Source organism: Oncorhynchus nerka, linkage group LG22 (genome assembly GCF_034236695.1).
Source record: "Oncorhynchus nerka isolate Pitt River linkage group LG22, Oner_Uvic_2.0, whole genome shotgun sequence".
Lineage (NCBI taxonomy): Eukaryota > Metazoa > Chordata > Actinopteri > Salmoniformes > Salmonidae > Oncorhynchus > Oncorhynchus nerka.
In genome coordinates, this window is record NC_088417.1 from 76951616 (window position 1) to 76968657 (window position 17042).

The 17042-nt window shown below is 51.7% G+C and overlaps 2 protein-coding genes across 4 annotated transcripts in view; both read right to left on the bottom strand.

The window, feature by feature from the left end:
* The window catches only part of LOC115105764 (neurofibromin-like), a 195687-nt gene that overhangs the window by 150788 nt on the left and 27857 nt on the right, over positions 1-17042 (bottom strand). The window lies entirely within an intron of this gene.
* LOC135563896 (dentin sialophosphoprotein-like) lies at positions 1485-5631 on the bottom strand. The gene is made up of 3 exons (XM_065007741.1): positions 5604-5631; positions 4482-4576; positions 1485-2880 (listed from the first exon to the last, which is right to left on the bottom strand). Exons 2-3 carry the CDS (start codon positions 4536-4538, stop codon positions 1882-1884), a joined length of 1056 nt encoding a protein of 351 aa, XP_064863813.1. The 5' UTR covers positions 4539-4576; positions 5604-5631; the 3' UTR covers positions 1485-1881.

Genomic DNA, 17042 nt, shown 5'->3' on the forward strand with positions numbered 1-17042 from the left:
TCTTCTTCAGTCCTGGAGTGGTCTTCTCCTCTTCTTCAGTCCTGGAGTGGTCTTCTCCTCACCTGGAGTGGTCTTCTCCTCACCTGGAGTGGTCTTCTCCTCACCTGGAGTGGTCTTCTCCTCTTCTTCAGTCCTGGAGTGGTCTTCTCCTCACCTGGAGTGGTCTTCTCCTCTTCTTCAGTCCTGGAGTGGTCTTCTCCTCACCCGGAGTGGTCTTCTCCTCTCCTTCAGTCCTGGAGTGGTCTTCTCCTCACCTGGAGTGGTCTTCTCCTCACCTGGAGTGGTCTTCTCCTCTTCTTCAGTCCTGGAGTGGTCTTCTCCTCTTCTTCAGTCCTGAGTGGTCTTCTCCTCACCTGGAGTGGTCTTCTCCTCTCCCTTCTCCCCTGGAGTGGTCTTCTCCTTGCCTCCCCTGATCCTCTCTAGGAGGTGTTATGTGGTCTGTGGTCTTCTCCTCTCCTCCCTGCTCCTCTCCAGGAGGTGTTATGTGGTTTGTGTGACTAGGACAGGGTCCGAGCGGGACCTAGACTGTGGCTTGGTTTATAGGACCATAGAGACGGATCACACCCAAAACTGAACAAAACACAAAGGCCCACTGTCTGTCTTTGCTTCATATCCGCCCCTCCAGCACCACCCTGTCATATATATGTATGTAAACATTCATATACATAGCTCATATATTATACAGCGCCAAGCCAAACCGCCTGACTCAAGTCATCTTACGTACCCCTGCTAAAACAGGAACCATCTCACACATCCCCCCTAAAACTACCCCCTCAGCTCTGTTGTCTCACGACCCCAGGAAACAAAGACATTCCATCGCACGAACACATACGCCCAGCCATAAAAACTGCCCCTCTCAGTTCTCTACCTCACGAACCCCTGACACAAATATCTCCTGGTATAAACACACATCTCAACCCCCTCTACTGGTCGGGTGCTCAGAGCAGAAGGCTCTGCTGTGCACCAATGGGGCTCCTGCTCTGGCTAGAGCAGGTCCGCCTCCAACCCTACGGGACCATTCAGAAGGCGGCACGACAAGACTCTACCTACTTTATTCTATGTATAAAAATGACTGTAAACCTTTGTATAGGTCTCTTTTTCACCTGACTCCTTACCGAGTTATATGAACTAGATCCGTGCACGTAAAACTGTGGGACAAGATATCTTTTGACTCAATAAAACTGCCTTTTGTCACAACTGAAATCCACTCTGTCCAGCGCCCGTGATTTGGTCTCGACTCTCCAGTATTTAAACACTAACAAACTCAACAAGTTCAAATGGAGCGTTCCTTTATTTAGTAGTAGAAAAGATGGAGGAAGATAAGTGTTAAACATGACATCAACCAATCAGGAGGCAATGCCCACGTGGTTAAAATCACACAAAGCACAACAATGATGTCATTGAAAATGAAATTGAAATGTAAGTTTAAATGTAAGTGTGTGTGTGTGATTATACGTTACATAAGTCACTTGGCCAGTGTTTTATTGTGGAACACTTTATTTACTAGTAAACGTGAAAAACACAACTGTAAAATGAGACACACATAGAAAAGCACATATCACATATCTATATAAAATATATCTATAATCTATATAAAAAGGTACTATTGCAGTCCTACAAGCTTGAGACATAGTATGACATCTGGCTCTGGTTCTCTCTCTCTCGGTCTTGTTCTCTCTCTCTCTCTCTCTCTCTCTCTCTCTCTGTCTCTCTCTCTCTCTCTGTCTCTCTCTGTCTTGTTCTCTCTCTCTCTGTCTTGTTCTCTCTCTCTCTCTCTCTCTCTGTCTTGTTCTCTCTCTCTGTCTCTCTCTCTCTCTCTCTCTCTCTCTCTGTCTTGTTCTCTCTCTCTCTCTCTGCCGTTATTTGTCTGTGGAGATTGAATCACTTAGAATCACTAGAGTTGCTTGACTCACTTGTATTGCCAGAATCACTTGAATCACTAGAGTCACTTGAATCACTAGAGTCACTTGAATCACTAGAGTCACTTGAGTCGCTAGAATCACTTGAGTCACTAGAATCACTTGAGTCGCTAGAATCACTTGAATCACTAGAGTCACTTGAATCACTAGAGTCACTTGAGTCGCTAGAGTCGCTAGAATCACTTGAGTCGCTAGAATCACTTGAGTCGCTAGAATCGCTAGAATCGCTTGAGTCGCTAGAATCACTTGAGTCGCTAGAGTCGCTAGAGTCGCTAGAATCACTTGAGTCGCTAGAATCGCTAGAGTCACTCGAGTCGCTAGAGTCGCTAGAGTCGCTAGAGTCGCTTGAATCGCTAGAGTCGCTAGAGTCGCTAGAGTCACTTGAATCACTTGAGTCGCTTGAGTCGCTGGAATCACTTGAATCGCTAGAGTCACTTGACTTGGAGGAATCGCTTGAATCACTAGAGGTGTTAGAGTCACTTGACTTGGAGGAATCGCTTGAATCACTAGAGGTGTTAGAGTCAACAGAATCACTTGATTTGGAGGAGTCATTGTGATCTGTCGGGTCTTTCCCGGTATGCGATTCACTGCCGGGTGAGTCCCTCTGCATCCCATAATCACCAAACTCCTCCCCTAGCAACCGGTCCTCACTGTAACCAGGAAGAGTTTTATAGGACATTGTCAGCTCCTCCTCTGTAATGTCATTGCTGGCGATGTCATCAACCTTGAGACTACGTCCCCTCCTCACGTAAGTAGGTCTGGGAGAGGGGCCACTGTCCTGTGCTCTGGTTGGTTGAGGGAACGTGGTAGGCGTGACTCCCGGAAACCCCTCTAAGGCGAGACCCCACCCTTTTCTACTGTCCTGGCCAGTCCGGGCTGAGCTGCCGTCTGGGTCCTCTCCTCTCTCGTGACCCTCTCCTATCCCCCAGGGGCTGACGCCAGACAGGGGGGAGGCTTGCCACTGCAAGACACAGACAACAGGTCATGGTAATGCATTTAATACTCTCTCTCTCAAAGCTGGTGGTAGTGTTGTCATCTCTACTACCCTCAGAAACTGACATCAACTACTCTGTCTTATCATCATCATGACCCTCATCCTCACCATCATCATCATCACCACCACCATCCTTATCACCATGACCCTCATCCTCATCACCATGACCCCCATCATCATCATCCTCATCATCATCACCATCACCACCATCATCATCATCCTCATCATCACCATCCTCATCATCATCACCATCCTCATCATCACCACCATCATCATCACCATCCTCATCACCACCACCACCATCATCATCATCCTCATCATCACCATCCTCATCATCATCACCATCCTCATCATCACCACCATCCTCACCACCATCCTCATCATCACCACCATCACCACCACCACCATCATCATCATCCTCATCATCACCATCCTCATCATCATCACCATCCTCATCATCATCACCATCCTCATCATCACCATCCTCATCATCATCACCATCCTCATCATCATCACCATCCTCATCACCATCACCACCATCATCATCATCCTCATCATCACCATCCTCATCATCATCACCATCCTCATCATCATCACCATCCTCATCACCACCATCATCACCATCACCACCATCATCATCATCCTCATCATCACCACCACCATCATCACCATCCTCATCACCACCACCACCATCATCATCATCCTCATCATCATCACCATCCTCATCATCATCACCATCCTCATCACCACCATCATCACCATCACCACCATCATCATCATCCTCATCATCACCATCCTCATCATCATCACCATCCTCATCACCACCATCATCACCATCACCACCATCATCACCATCCTCATCATCATCACCATCCTCATCACCACCATCATCACCACCACCACATCATCATCATCCTCATCATCACCATCCTTATCACCATCCTCATCATCATCACCATCCTCACCACCACCATCATCCCCATCATCATCACCACCACCACCATCATCACCATCCTCATCACCACCACCACCATCATCACCATCCTCATCATCATCACCACCACCATCATCCCCATCCTCATCATCATCACCACCACCATCATCCCCATCCTCATCATCATCACCACCACCATCATCACCATCCTCATCATCACCACCACCACCATCATCACCATCCTCATCATCACCACCACCACCATCATCCCCATCCTCATCACCACCACCACCATCATCACCATCCTCATCATCATCACCATCATCATCATCATCACCATCATCATCATCATCACCACCACCATCATCCCCATCATCATCACCATCCTCATCACCATCATCCTCATCATCATCACCATCCTCATCACCACCACCACCATCATCACCATCCTCATCATCATCACCATCATCATCATCATCACCATCATCATCATCCTCACCACCACCATCATCCCCATCATCATTACCATCCTCATCACCATCATCCTCATCATCATCCTCATCACCACCATCACCACCACCACCATCATCATCATCACCATCCTCCCCCTCATCTTCATCATCAGGCTACTTACCGGCAGGCTGTTCACAGATGCAGTCCAGATCAGCAGAAGCAGTTTGATCTTCATCATGTCGTCTCTCACTGTCAGGTATTGTGTCCTGTAATATCCTGTAACATGTTCACCAGTTGAAATGGACCTGCATGATACAAGGTCCCTCTAAATAAAGAAAGGAGAAGAGTGGAGGAAAGAGGTAACAAGAGGAGGAGAGGAGAAGAGGGAAGGAGAAGAGGAGGAGGAGAGGAGAAGAGAGATAACAGGAGGAGGAGAAGAGGGAAGGATACGAGGAGGAGGAGAGGAGAAGAGGGAAGGATAAGAGGAGGAGGAGAGGAGAAGAGAGATAACAGGAGGAGGAGAAGAGGGAAGGATACGAGGAGGAGGAGAGGAGAAGAGGGAAGGATAAGAGGAGGAGGAGAGGAGAAGAGAGATAACAGGAGGAGGAGAAGAGGGAAGGATACGAGGAGGAGGAGAGGAGAAGAGGGAAGGATAAGAGGAGGAGGAGAGGAGAAGAGGGAAGGATACGAGGAGGAGGAGAGGAGAAGAGAGATAACGGGAGGAGGAGAAGACAGGAGGAGAAGAGGAGAGGTAACGGGAGGAGAAGAGGGGTAACGAGAGAAACGAGGAGAAGAGGTAAAGAGAGAAACGAGGAGAAGAGGGAAGGAGAAGAGGAGGAGAAGTAAGGAGAGGAGGAGAGGAGAAGAGAGGTAACGGGAGGAGAAGAGAGAAGGAGAAGAGGAGGAGAGGAGAAGAGAGGTAACGGGAGGAGAAGAGAGAAGGAGAAGAGGAGGAGAGGAGAAGAGAAGAGAGGTAACAGGAGAAGGAGAAGACAGGAGGAGAAGAGGAGAGGTAACAGGAGGAGGAGAAGACAGGAGGAGAAGAGGAGAGGTAACGGGAGGAGGAGAAGACAGGAGAAGAGGAGGAGAAGCGAGGTAACGGAAGGAGAAGAGGAGGAGAGGAGAGGTAACGGGAGGAGGAGAGGAGAAGCGAGGTAACAGGAGGAGGAGAAGACAGGAAGAGAAGAGGAGAGGTAATGGGAGGAGGAGAAAAGAGGAGAGATAGTAGGAGGAGAGGAGAGGATGAGAGAAGAAGAGTGGTGAGGAGGAGAGGCGAGAAGAGAGGGGAGAGGAGAAGACTTACCTGATGGTGTCACCTTCCTCGTCTTCTGGTAAACTTGTGGTTTAAAGGAGTGTGTGTGGTTGTGGTTGGCTATTTAAACTCTTGAAGTAAAACACACACACACCTGTGGCCACACCTGCTGCAGTGAATCTCACTTTATAATTGACCGTCTGTCTGAATAAATATATTGTCGCCCGTGATACCATAGAATTACTCGGAGGAGACAGTATATAGTATATTCTAGTCCTCAAGCAGCACGGTATTAGGGTTGCTATATTTAGAATGCTGTGTGTGTGTGTGTGTGTGTGTGTGTGTGTGTGTGTGTGTGTGTGTGTGTGTGTGTGTGTGTGTGTGTGTGTGTGTGTGTGTGTGTGTGTGTGTGTGTGTGTGTGTGTGTGTGTGTGTGTGAGAGAGAGAGAATTTATGGTAAGTATAGTTATCAGCTGTGTATGATAGGGTCATTGTACAGGCCAGTGATTCAAGCTATTATAGCGCCAAGCCTAAATCAACAATCACACACACACACACACACACACACACACACACACACACACACACACACACACACACACACACACACACACACACACACACACACACACACACACACACACACACACACACACACACACACACACACACACACACACACACACACACACACACACACACACACACACACACACTGAATCTTCCGGATTATTCTGGTAAACAAAGTGTTTGGGAGAGCTGTAATAACTCTACTTTGTGTTCTCCTGGTGTCATGACATCACCACAAATATTACAGACAGACAGACAGACAGACAGACAGACAGACAGACAGACAGACAGACAGACAGGAGGACATGGTGAGGTATGAGTGTGTGGTTTGTTCCCAGACAGACAGGAGGACATGGTGAGGTATGAGTGTGTGGTTTGTTCCCAGACAGACAGACAGGAGGACATGGTGAGGTATGAGGGTGTGGTTTGTTCCCAGACAGACAGACAGACAGACAGACAGACAGACAGACAGACAGGAGGACAGACAGGAGGACATGGTGAGGTATGAGGGTGTGGTTTGTTCCCAGACAGACAGACAGGAGGACATGGTGAGGTATGAGTGTGTGGTTTGTTCCCAGACAGACAGACAGGAGGACATGGTGAGGTATGAGGGTGTGGTTTGTTCCCAGACAGACAGGAGGACATGGTGAGGTATGAGGGTGTGGTTTGTTCCCAGACAGACAGACAGGAGGACATGGTGAGGTATGAGTGTGTGGTTTGTTCCCAGACAGACAGACAGGAGGACATGGTGAGGTATGAGTGTGTGGTTTGTTCCCAGACAGACAGACAGGAGGACATGGTGAGGCATGAGGGTGTGGTTTGTTCCCAGACAGGCAGACAGGAGGACATGGTGAGGTATGAGGGTGTGGTTTGTTCCCAGACAGACAGACAGGAGGACATGGTGAGGTATGAGTGTGTGGTTTGTTCCCAGACAGACAGAGAGGAGGACATGGTGAGGCATGAGGGTGTGGTTTGTTCCCAGACAGACAGGGGGACATGGTGAGGTATGAGTGTGTGGTTTGTTCCCAGACAGACAGACAGGAGGACATGGTGAGGTATGAGTGTGTGGTTTGTTCCCAGACAGACAGACAGGAGGACATGGTGAGGTATGAGGGTGTGGTTTGTTCCCATCTCACCATGTCCTTCCTGTCTGTCTGTTTGTTCCTAGACAGACATACAGGAGGACATGGTGAGGTATGAGGGTGTGGTTTGTTCCCAGACAGACAGACAGACAGACAGGAGGACATGGTGAGGTATGAGTGTGTGGTTTGTTCCCAGACAGACAGGAGGACATGGTGAGGTATGAGTGTGTGGTTTGTTCCCAGACAGACAGACAGGAGGACATGGTGAGGTATGAGGTTGTGGTTTGTTCCCAGACAGACAGACAGACAGACAGACAGACAGACAGACAGGAGGACATGGTGAGGTATGAGTGTGTGGTTTGTTCCCAGACAGACAGGAGGACATGGTGAGGTATGAGTGTGTGGTTTGTTCCCAGACAGACAGACAGGAGGACATGGTGAGGTATGAGGGTGTGGTTTGTTCACAGACAGACAGACAGACAGACAGACAGACAGACAGACAGACAGACAGACAGACAGACAGACAGACAGACAGACAGACAGACAGGAGGACATGGTGAGGTATGAGGGTGTGGTTTGTTCCCAGACAGACAGACAGGAGGACATGGTGAGGTATGAGTGTGTGGTTTGTTCCCAGACAGACAGACAGGAGGACATGGTGAGGTATGAGGGTGTGGTTTGTTCCCAGACAGACAGGAGGACATGGTGAGGTATGAGGGTGTGGTTTGTTCCCAGACAGACAGACAGGAGGACATGGTGAGGTATGAGTGTGTGGTTTGTTCCCAGACAGACAGACAGGAGGACATGGTGAGGTATGAGGGTGTGGTTTGTTCCCATCTCACCATGTCCTTCCTGTCTGTCTGTTTGTTCCTAGACAGACAGACAGGAGGACATGGTGAGGTATGAGGGTGTGGTTTGTTCCCAGACAGACAGACAGGAGGACATGGTGAGGTATGAGTGTGTGGTTTGTTCCCAGACAGACAGACAGGAGGACATGGTGAGGTATGAGTGTGTGGTTTGTACCCAGACAGACAGACAGACAGACAGACAGACAGACAGACAGACAGACAGACAGACAGACAGACAGACAGACAGACAGGAGGACATGGTGAGGTATGAGGGTGTGGTTTGTTCCCAGACAGACAGACAGACAGACAGACAGACAGACAGACAGACAGACAGACAGACAGACAGACAGACAGACAGGAGGACATGGTGAGGTATGAGGTGTGGTTTGTTCCCAGACAGACAGACAGGAGGACATGGTGAGGTATGAGGGTGTGGTTTGTTCCCAGATCTCACCATGTCCTTCCTGAGGAGTCTGTTTGTTCCCAGACAGACAGACAGGAGGACATGGTGAGGTATGAGGGTGTGGTTTGTTCCCAGACAGACAGACAGGAGGACATGGTGAGGTATGAGGTGTGGTTTGTTCCCAGACAGACAGACAGGAGGACATGGTGAGGTATGAGGGTGTGGTTTGTTCCCAGACAGACAGACAGACAGACAGACAGACAGACAGACAGACAGACAGACAGGAGGACATGGTGAGGTATGAGGGTGTGGTTTGTTCCCAGACAGACAGACAGGAGGACAGGACATGGTGAGGTATGAGTGTGTGGTTTGTTCCCAGACAGACAGACAGGAGGACATGGTGAGGTATGAGTGTGTGGTTTGTTCCCAGACAGACAGACAGGAGGACATGGTGAGGTATGAGTGGGTGTGGTTTGTTCCCAGACAGACAGACAGGAGGACATGGTGAGTATGAGGGTGTGGTTTGTTCCCAGACAGACAGACAGACAGACAGACAGACAGACAGACAGACAGGAGGACATGGTGAGGTATGAGGGTGTGGTTTGTTCCCAGACAGACAGACAGGAGGACATGGTGAGGTATGAGGGTGTGGTTTGTTCCCAGACAGACAGGAGGACATGGTGAGGTATGAGTGTGTGGTTTGTTCCCAGACAGACAGACAGGAGGACATGGTGAGGCATGAGGGTGTGGTTTGTTCCCAGACAGACAGACAGGAGGACATGGTGAGGTGTGGTTTGTTCCCAGACAGACAGACAGGAGGACATGGTGAGGTATGAGTGTGTGGTTTGTTCCCAGACAGACAGACAGGAGGACATGGTGAGGCATGAGGGTGTGGTTTGTTCCCAGACAGACAGACAGACAGACAGGAGGACATGGTGAGGTATGAGGGTGTGGTTTGTTCCCAGACAGACAGACAGGAGGACATGGTGAGGTATGAGTGTGTGGTTTGTTCCCAGACAGACAGACAGGAGGACATGGTGAGGTATGAGTGTGTGGTTTGTACCCAGACAGACAGACAGACAGACAGACAGACAGACAGACAGACAGACAGACAGACAGACAGACAGGAGGACATGGTGAGGTATGAGTGTGTGGTTTGTACCCAGACAGACAGACAGACAGACAGACAGACAGACAGACAGACAGACAGACAGACAGACAGGAGGACATGGTGAGGTATGAGGGTGTGGTTTGTTCCCAGACAGACAGACAGACAGACAGACAGACAGACAGACAGACAGACAGACAGACAGACAGACAGACAGACAGACAGGAGGACATGGTGAGGTATGAGGGTGTGGTTTGTTCCCAGACAGACAGACAGGAGGACATGGTGAGGTATGAGGGTGTGGTTTGTTCCCATCTCACCATGTCCTTCCTGTCTGTCTGTTTGTTCCTAGACAGACAGACAGGAGGACATGGTGAGGTATGAGGGTGTGGTTTGTTCCCAGACAGACAGACAGGAGGACATGGTGAGGTATGAGGGTGTGGTTTGTTCCCAGACAGACAGACAGACAGGAGACAGACAGACAGACAGGAGGAGGTATATGAGGGTGTGGTTTGTTCCCAGACAGACAGACAGGAGGACATGGTGAGGTATGAGTGTGTGGTTTGTTCCCAGACAGACAGACAGGAGGACATGGTGAGGTATGAGTGTGTGGTTTGTTCCCAGACAGACAGACAGGAGGACATGGTGAGGTATGAGGGTGTGGTTTGTTCCCAGACAGACAGACAGGAGGACATGGTGAGGTATGAGGGTGTGGTTTGTTCCCAGACAGACAGACAGACAGACAGACAGACAGACAGGAGGACATGGTGAGGTATGAGGGTGTGGTTTGTTCCCAGACAGACAGACAGGAGGACATGGTGAGGTATGAGGGTGTGGTTTGTTCCCAGACAGACAGGAGGACATGGTGAGGTATGAGTGTGTGGTTTGTTCCCAGACAGACAGACAGGAGGACATGGTGAGGCATGAGGGTGTGGTTTGTTCCCAGACAGACAGACAGGAGGACATGGTGAGGTATGAGTGTGTGGTTTGTTCCCAGACAGACAGACAGGAGGACATGGTGAGGCATGAGGGTGTGGTTTGTTCCCAGACAGACAGGAGGACATGGTGAGGTATGAGGGTGTGGTTTGTTCCCAGACAGACAGACAGGAGTACATGGTGAGGTATGAGGGTGTGGTTTGTTCCCAGACAGACAGACAGGAGGACATGGTGAGGTATGAGTATGTGGTTTGTTCCCAGACAGACAGACAGGAGGACATGGTGAGGTATGAGGGTGTGGTTTGTTCCCAGACAGACAGACAGGAGGACATGGTGAGGTATGAGTGTGTGGTTTGTTCCCAGACAGACAGACAGGAGGACATGGTGAGGTATGAGTGTGTGGTTTGTTCCCAGACAGACAGGAGGACATGGTGAGGTATGAGTGTGTGGTTTGTTCCCAGACAGACAGACAGGAGGACATGGTGAGGTATGAGGGTGTGGTTTGTTCCCAGACAGACAGACAGGAGGACATGGTGTTCCCAGACAGACAGGAGGACATATGAGGGTGTGGTTTGTTCCCAGACAGACAGACAGGAGGACATGGTGAGGTATGAGGGTGTGGTTTGTTCCCAGACAGACAGACAGACAGATAGGAGGACATGGTGAGGTATGAGGGTGTGGTTTGTTCCCAGACAGACAGGAGGACATGGTGAGGTATGAGGGTGTGGTTTGTTCCCAGACAGACAGACAGGAGGACATGGTGAGGTATGAGGGTGTGGTTTGTTCCCAGACAGACAGACAGAGGACATGGTGAGGTATGAGGGTGTGGTTTGTTCCCAGACAGACAGACAGACAGACAGACAGACAGACAGACCCAGACAGACAGACAGACAGACAGACAGAGGACATGGTGAGGTATGAGTGTGTGGTTTGTTCCCAGACAGACAGACAGGAGGACATGGTGAGGTATGAGGGTGTGGTTTGTTCCCAGACAGACAGACAGGAGGACATGGTGAGGTATGAGGGTGTGGTTTGTTCCCAGACAGACAGGAGGACATGGTGAGGTATGAGTGTGTGGTTTGTTCCCAGACAGACAGACAGGAGGACATGGTGAGGTATGAGGGTGTGGTTTGTTCCCAGACAGACAGACAGACAGACAGACAGACAGGAGGACATGGTGAGGTATGAGGGTGTGGTTTGTTCCCAGACAGACAGACAGGAGGACATGGTGAGGTATGAGGGTGTGGTTTGTTCCCAGACAGACAGGAGGACATGGTGAGGTATGAGTGTGTGGTTTGTTCCCAGACAGACAGACAGGAGGACATGGTGAGGTATGAGGGTGTGGTTTGTTCCCAGACAGACAGACAGGAGGACATGGTGAGGTATGAGTGTGTGGTTTGTTCCCAGACAGACAGACAGGAGGACATGGTGAGGCATGAGGGTGTGGTTTGTTCCCAGACAGACAGACAGGAGGACATGGTGAGGTATGAGGGTGTGGTTTGTTCCCAGACAGACAGACAGGAGGACATGGTGAGGTATGAGGGTGTGGTTTGTTCCCAGACAGACAGACAGGAGGACATGGTGAGGTATGAGGGTGTGGTTTGTTCCCAGACAGACAGGAGGACATGGTGAGGTATGAGGTGTGGTTTGTTCCCAGACAGACAGACAGGAGGACATGGTGAGGCATGAGTGTGTGGTTTGTTCCCAGACAGACAGACAGACAGAGGACATGGTGAGGTATGAGGGTGTGGTTTGTTCCCAGACAGACAGACAGGAGGACATGGTGAGGTATGAGGGTGTGGTTTGTTCCCAGACAGACAGACAGGAGGACATGGTGAGGTATGAGGGTGTGGTTTGTTCCCAGACAGACAGGAGGACATGGTGAGGTATGAGGATGTGGTTTGTTCCCAGACAGACAGGAGGACATGGTGAGGTATGAGGTGTGGTTTGTTCCCAGACAGACAGGGAGGACATGGTGAGGCATGAGGGTGTGGTTTGTTCCCAGACAGACAGACAGACAGACAGAGGACATGGTGAGGCATGAGGGTGTGGTTTGTTCCCAGACAGACAGACAGACAGACAGACAGGAGGACATGGTGAGGTATGAGGGTGTGGTTTGTTCCCAGACAGACAGGAGGACATGGTGAGGCATGAGGGTGTGGTTTGTTCCCAGACAGGCAGACAGACAGAGGACATGGTGAGGCATGAGTGGTGTGGTTTGTTCCCAGACAGACAGACAGGAGGACATGGTGAGGTATGAGGGTGTGGTTTGTTCCCAGACAGACAGACATGGAGGACATGGTGAGACAGTATGAGGGGTGTGGTTTGTTCCCAGACAGACAGACAGGAGGACATGGTGAGGTATGAGTGTGTGGTTTGTTCCCAGACAGGCAGACAGGAGGACATGGTGAGGTATGAGGGTGTGGTTTGTTCCCAGACAGACAGACAGGAGGACATGGTGAGGTATGAGTGTGTGGTTTGTTCCCAGACAGGCAGACAGGAGGACATGGTGAGGTATGAGGGTGTGGTTTGTTCCCAGACAGACAGGAGGACATGGTGAGGCATGAGGGTGTGGTTTGTTCCCAGACAGACAGACAGACAGACAGGAGGACATGGTGAGGCATGAGGGTGTGGTTTGTTCCCAGACAGACAGACAGACAGACAGGAGGACATGGTGAGGTATGAGGGTGTGGTTTGTTCCCAGACAGACAGGAGGACATGGTGAGGCATGAGGGTGTGGTTTGTTCCCAGACAGACAGACAGACAGACAGACAGACAGACAGGAGGACATGGTGAGGCATGAGGGTGTGGTTTGTTCCCAGACAGGCAGACAGGAGGACATGGTGAGGTATGAGGGTGTGGTTTGTTCCCAGACAGACAGACAGGAGGACATGGTGAGGTATGAGTGTGTGGTTTGTTCCCAGACAGGCAGACAGGAGGACATGGTGAGGTATGAGGGTGTGGATGGTTCCCAGACAGACAGACAGGAGGACATGGTGAGGTATGAGGGTGTGGTTTGTTCCCAGACAGACAGACAGGAGGACATGGTGAGGTATGAGGGTGTGGTTTGTTCCCAGACAGACAGACAGGAGGACATGGTGAGGTATGAGGGTGTGGTTTGTTCCCAGACAGACAGACAGGAGGACATGGTGAGGTATGAGGGTGTGGTTTGTTCCCAGACAGACAGACAGGAGGACATGGTGAGGTATGAGGGTGTGGTTTGTTTATCCTGTAACAATACAATATAATCCCTCAAACTATTTATCTCCTGTTAATTTATTCCAGACAAATCTACACTGAACAAAAATATAAACCCCAACAATTTCAACCATTTTACTGAGTTACAGTTTATATAAGGAAATCAGTCAATAGAAATAAATACATTAGGCCCTAATCTACAGATTTCTCATGACTGGGAGCCCAGTCAATGATATGCCACACCTGGCAGGTGGATGGTTTATCTTGTCAAAGGAGAAATGTACACTAACAGGGATGGAAACAAATTTGTGCAGAAATAAGCTTTTTGTGAATATGGAACATTTCTGTTTTATTTCAGCTCATGAAACATGGGACCAACACTTTACATGTGTTAATATTGTTGTTCAGTGTAGTTATTTTATTTCTCCTGAAACATGGGACCAACACTTTATATTAGTGTCCAGTGTAGATGCCCTGCTGCCCTGATGCCCTGCTGCCCTGGTGCCCTGCTGCCTCTCTTCCCTGCTGCCCTGGTGCCCTGCTGCCCTGATGCCCTGCTGCCCTGATGCCCTGCTGCCCTGCCTCTCTTCCCTGCTGCCCTGCTGCCCTGCTGCCCTGATGCCCTGCTGCCCTGATGCCCTGCTGCCCTGCTGCCCTGCCTGCCTGCCCTGCTGCCCTGGTGCCCTCTTCCCTGCTGCCCTGATGCCCTGCTGCCCTGATGCCCTGCTGCCCTGATGCCCTGCTGCCCTGATGCCCTGCTGCCCTGGTGCCCTGCTGCCTCTCTTCCCTGCTGCCCTGGTGCCCTGCTGCCCTGATGCCCTGCTGCCCTGATGCCCTGCTGCCCTGATGCCCTGCTGCCCTGCTGCCCTGCCTCTCTTCCCTGCTGCCCTGGTGCCCTGCTGCCCTGCTGCCCTGATGCCCTGCTGCCCTGATGCCCTGCTGCCCTGATGCCCTGCTGCCCTGCTGCCCTGCTGCCCTGATGCCCTGCTGCCTCTCTTCCCTGCTGCCCTGGTGCCCTGCTGCCCTGCTGCCCTGATGCCCTGCTGCCTCTCTTCCCTGCTGCCCTGATGCCCTGCTGCCCTGCTGCCCTGGTGCCCTGCTGCCCTGGTGCCCTGCTGCCCTGCTGCCTCTATTCCCTGCTGCCCTGCTGCCCTGATGCCCTGCTGCCCTGCTGCCCTGCTGCCTCTCTTCCCTGCTGCCCTGCTGCCCTGATGCCCTGCTGCCCTGCTGCCCTGATGCCCTGCTGCCTCTCTTCCCTGCTGCCTCTCTTCCCTGCTGCCTCTCTTCCCTGCTGCCCTGGTGCCCTGCTGCCCTGCTGCCTCTCTTCCCTGCTGCCCTGCTGCCCTGATGCCCTGCTGCCTCTCTTCCCTGCTGCCCTGGTGCCCTGCTGCCCTGATGCCCTGCTGCCCTGGTGCCCTGCTGCCTCTCTTCCCTGGTGCCCTGCTGCCTCTCTTCCCTGCTGCCCTGCTGCCCTGGTGCCCTGCTGCCCCTGCTAGCCCTGCTGCCCTGCTGCCCTGCTGCTCTGCTGCCCTGCTGTCCTGCTGCCCTGCTGCCTCTCTTCCCTGCTGCCCTGGTACCCTGCTGCCCCTGCTAGCCCTGCTGCCCTGCTGACCTGCTGCCCTGATGCCCTGCTGCCTCTCTTCCCTGCTGCCCTGCTGCCCTGATGCCCTGCTGCCCTGGTGCCCTGCTGCTTCTTTTCCCTGCTGCCCTGCTGCCCTGATGCCCTGCTGCCCTGATTCCCTGCTGCCCTGCTGCCTCTCTTCCCTGCTGCCCTGCTGCCCTGATGCCTCTCTTCCCTGCTGCCCTGCTGCCCTGATGCCCTGCTGCCCTGCTGCCCTGGTGCCCTGCTGCCTCTCTTCCCTGCTGCCCTGATGCCCTGCTGCCCTGCTGCCCTGCTGCCCTGATGCCCTGCTGCCCTGGTGCCCTGCTGCCTCTCTTCCCTGCTGCCCTGCTGCCCTGATGCCCTGCTGACCTGCTGCCCTGATGCCCTGCTGCCCTGCTGCCTCTCTTCCCTGCTGCCCTGCTGCCTCTCTTCCCTGCTGCCCTGATGCCCTGCTGCCCTGCTGCCCTGCTGCCCTGATGCCCTGCTGACCTGCTGCCCTGATGCCCTGCTGCCCTGCTGCCCTGCTGCCCTGATGCCCTGCTGCCCTGATGCCCTGCTGCCCTGCTGCCCTGGTGCCCTGCTGCCCTGCTGCCCTGCTGCCCTGGTGCCCTGCTGCCCTGCTGCTCTGGTGCCCTGCTGCCCTGATGCCCTGATGCCCTGCTGCCTCTCTTCCCTGCTGCCCTGCTGCCCTGCTGCCCTGCTGCTCCCTGCTGCCCTACTGCCCTGCTGCCCTGCTGCCCTGCTTCCCTGCTGCCCTGCTGCCCTGCTGCTCTGGTGCCCTGCTGCCCTGCTGCCTCTCTTCCCTCTCGGTCTCTCCTCCGAGAAAAACAACCATCTTTAACACGCAGGACTATCCATTTTTTATTCATCATATTCAGTCAATATACACTGTGTCACACACAAATACTTACAAACACACACATATACATGAAATACATACATTCCTAGTACAATAGAAGGCTTACTGTAGATCCTGTATACAGATGTAAGGAGATATAATCCATTATAATGGTCTCCCATGGAGACGGTTGTCCTGCTATAGGTTAATAAGGTCACACTAGTTATACATAATATATTGTACACTCACAGTCTACGTGCTTGGATATGTGTTAGTATATGTTCCACTCTAATATATATTTGATATATTATAATACTGAATACATGACTGAAGACAACATGTCTGGAACTAAAACTGGTTATCCACCTCTATACCTGGGTCTCTCGGTCTCTCTCTCTCTCTCCTTCCCTCTCTTTCTTCTCTCCTCTCATTAACCCCAGTCCCAGTTCTCTCTCTCCTCTCATTTCGTTAACCCCAGTCCCAGTTCTCTCTCTCCTCTCATGAACCCCAGCCCCAGTTCTCTCTCTCCTCTCATTTCATTAACCCAGTCCCAGTTCTCTCTCTCTCCTTCCCTCTCTCTTTCTCCTCTCCTCTCATTAACCCCAGTCCCAGTTCTCTCTCTCCTTCCCTCTCTCCCTCCTCTCCTCTCATTAACCCCAGTCCCAGTTCTTTCTCTCCTTCCCTCTCTCTCTCCTCTCCTCTCATTAACCCAGTCCCAGTTCTCTCTCTCCTCTCATTTCATTAACCCAGTCCCAGTTCTCTCTCTCTCCTTCCCTCTCTCTTTCTCCTCTCCTCTCATTAACCCCAGTCCCAGTTCTCTCTCTCTCTCTCTCTCTTTCATGAACCCCAGTCCCAGTTCTCTCTCTCCTCCTTTCCCTTCTCTCTCTCTCCCTCTCCTCTCCTC

Coding starts and splice junctions, on each gene's coding strand:
- LOC135563896 (XM_065007741.1), bottom strand. CDS start 4,538: ATGATGAAGATCAAACTGCTTCTGCTGATCTGGACTGCATCTGTGAAC. Junction 2,881..4,481: donor CATCTGTGAACAGCCTGCCG/GTAAGTAGCCTG, acceptor TGTGTCTTGCAG/TGGCAAGCCTCCCCCCTGTC.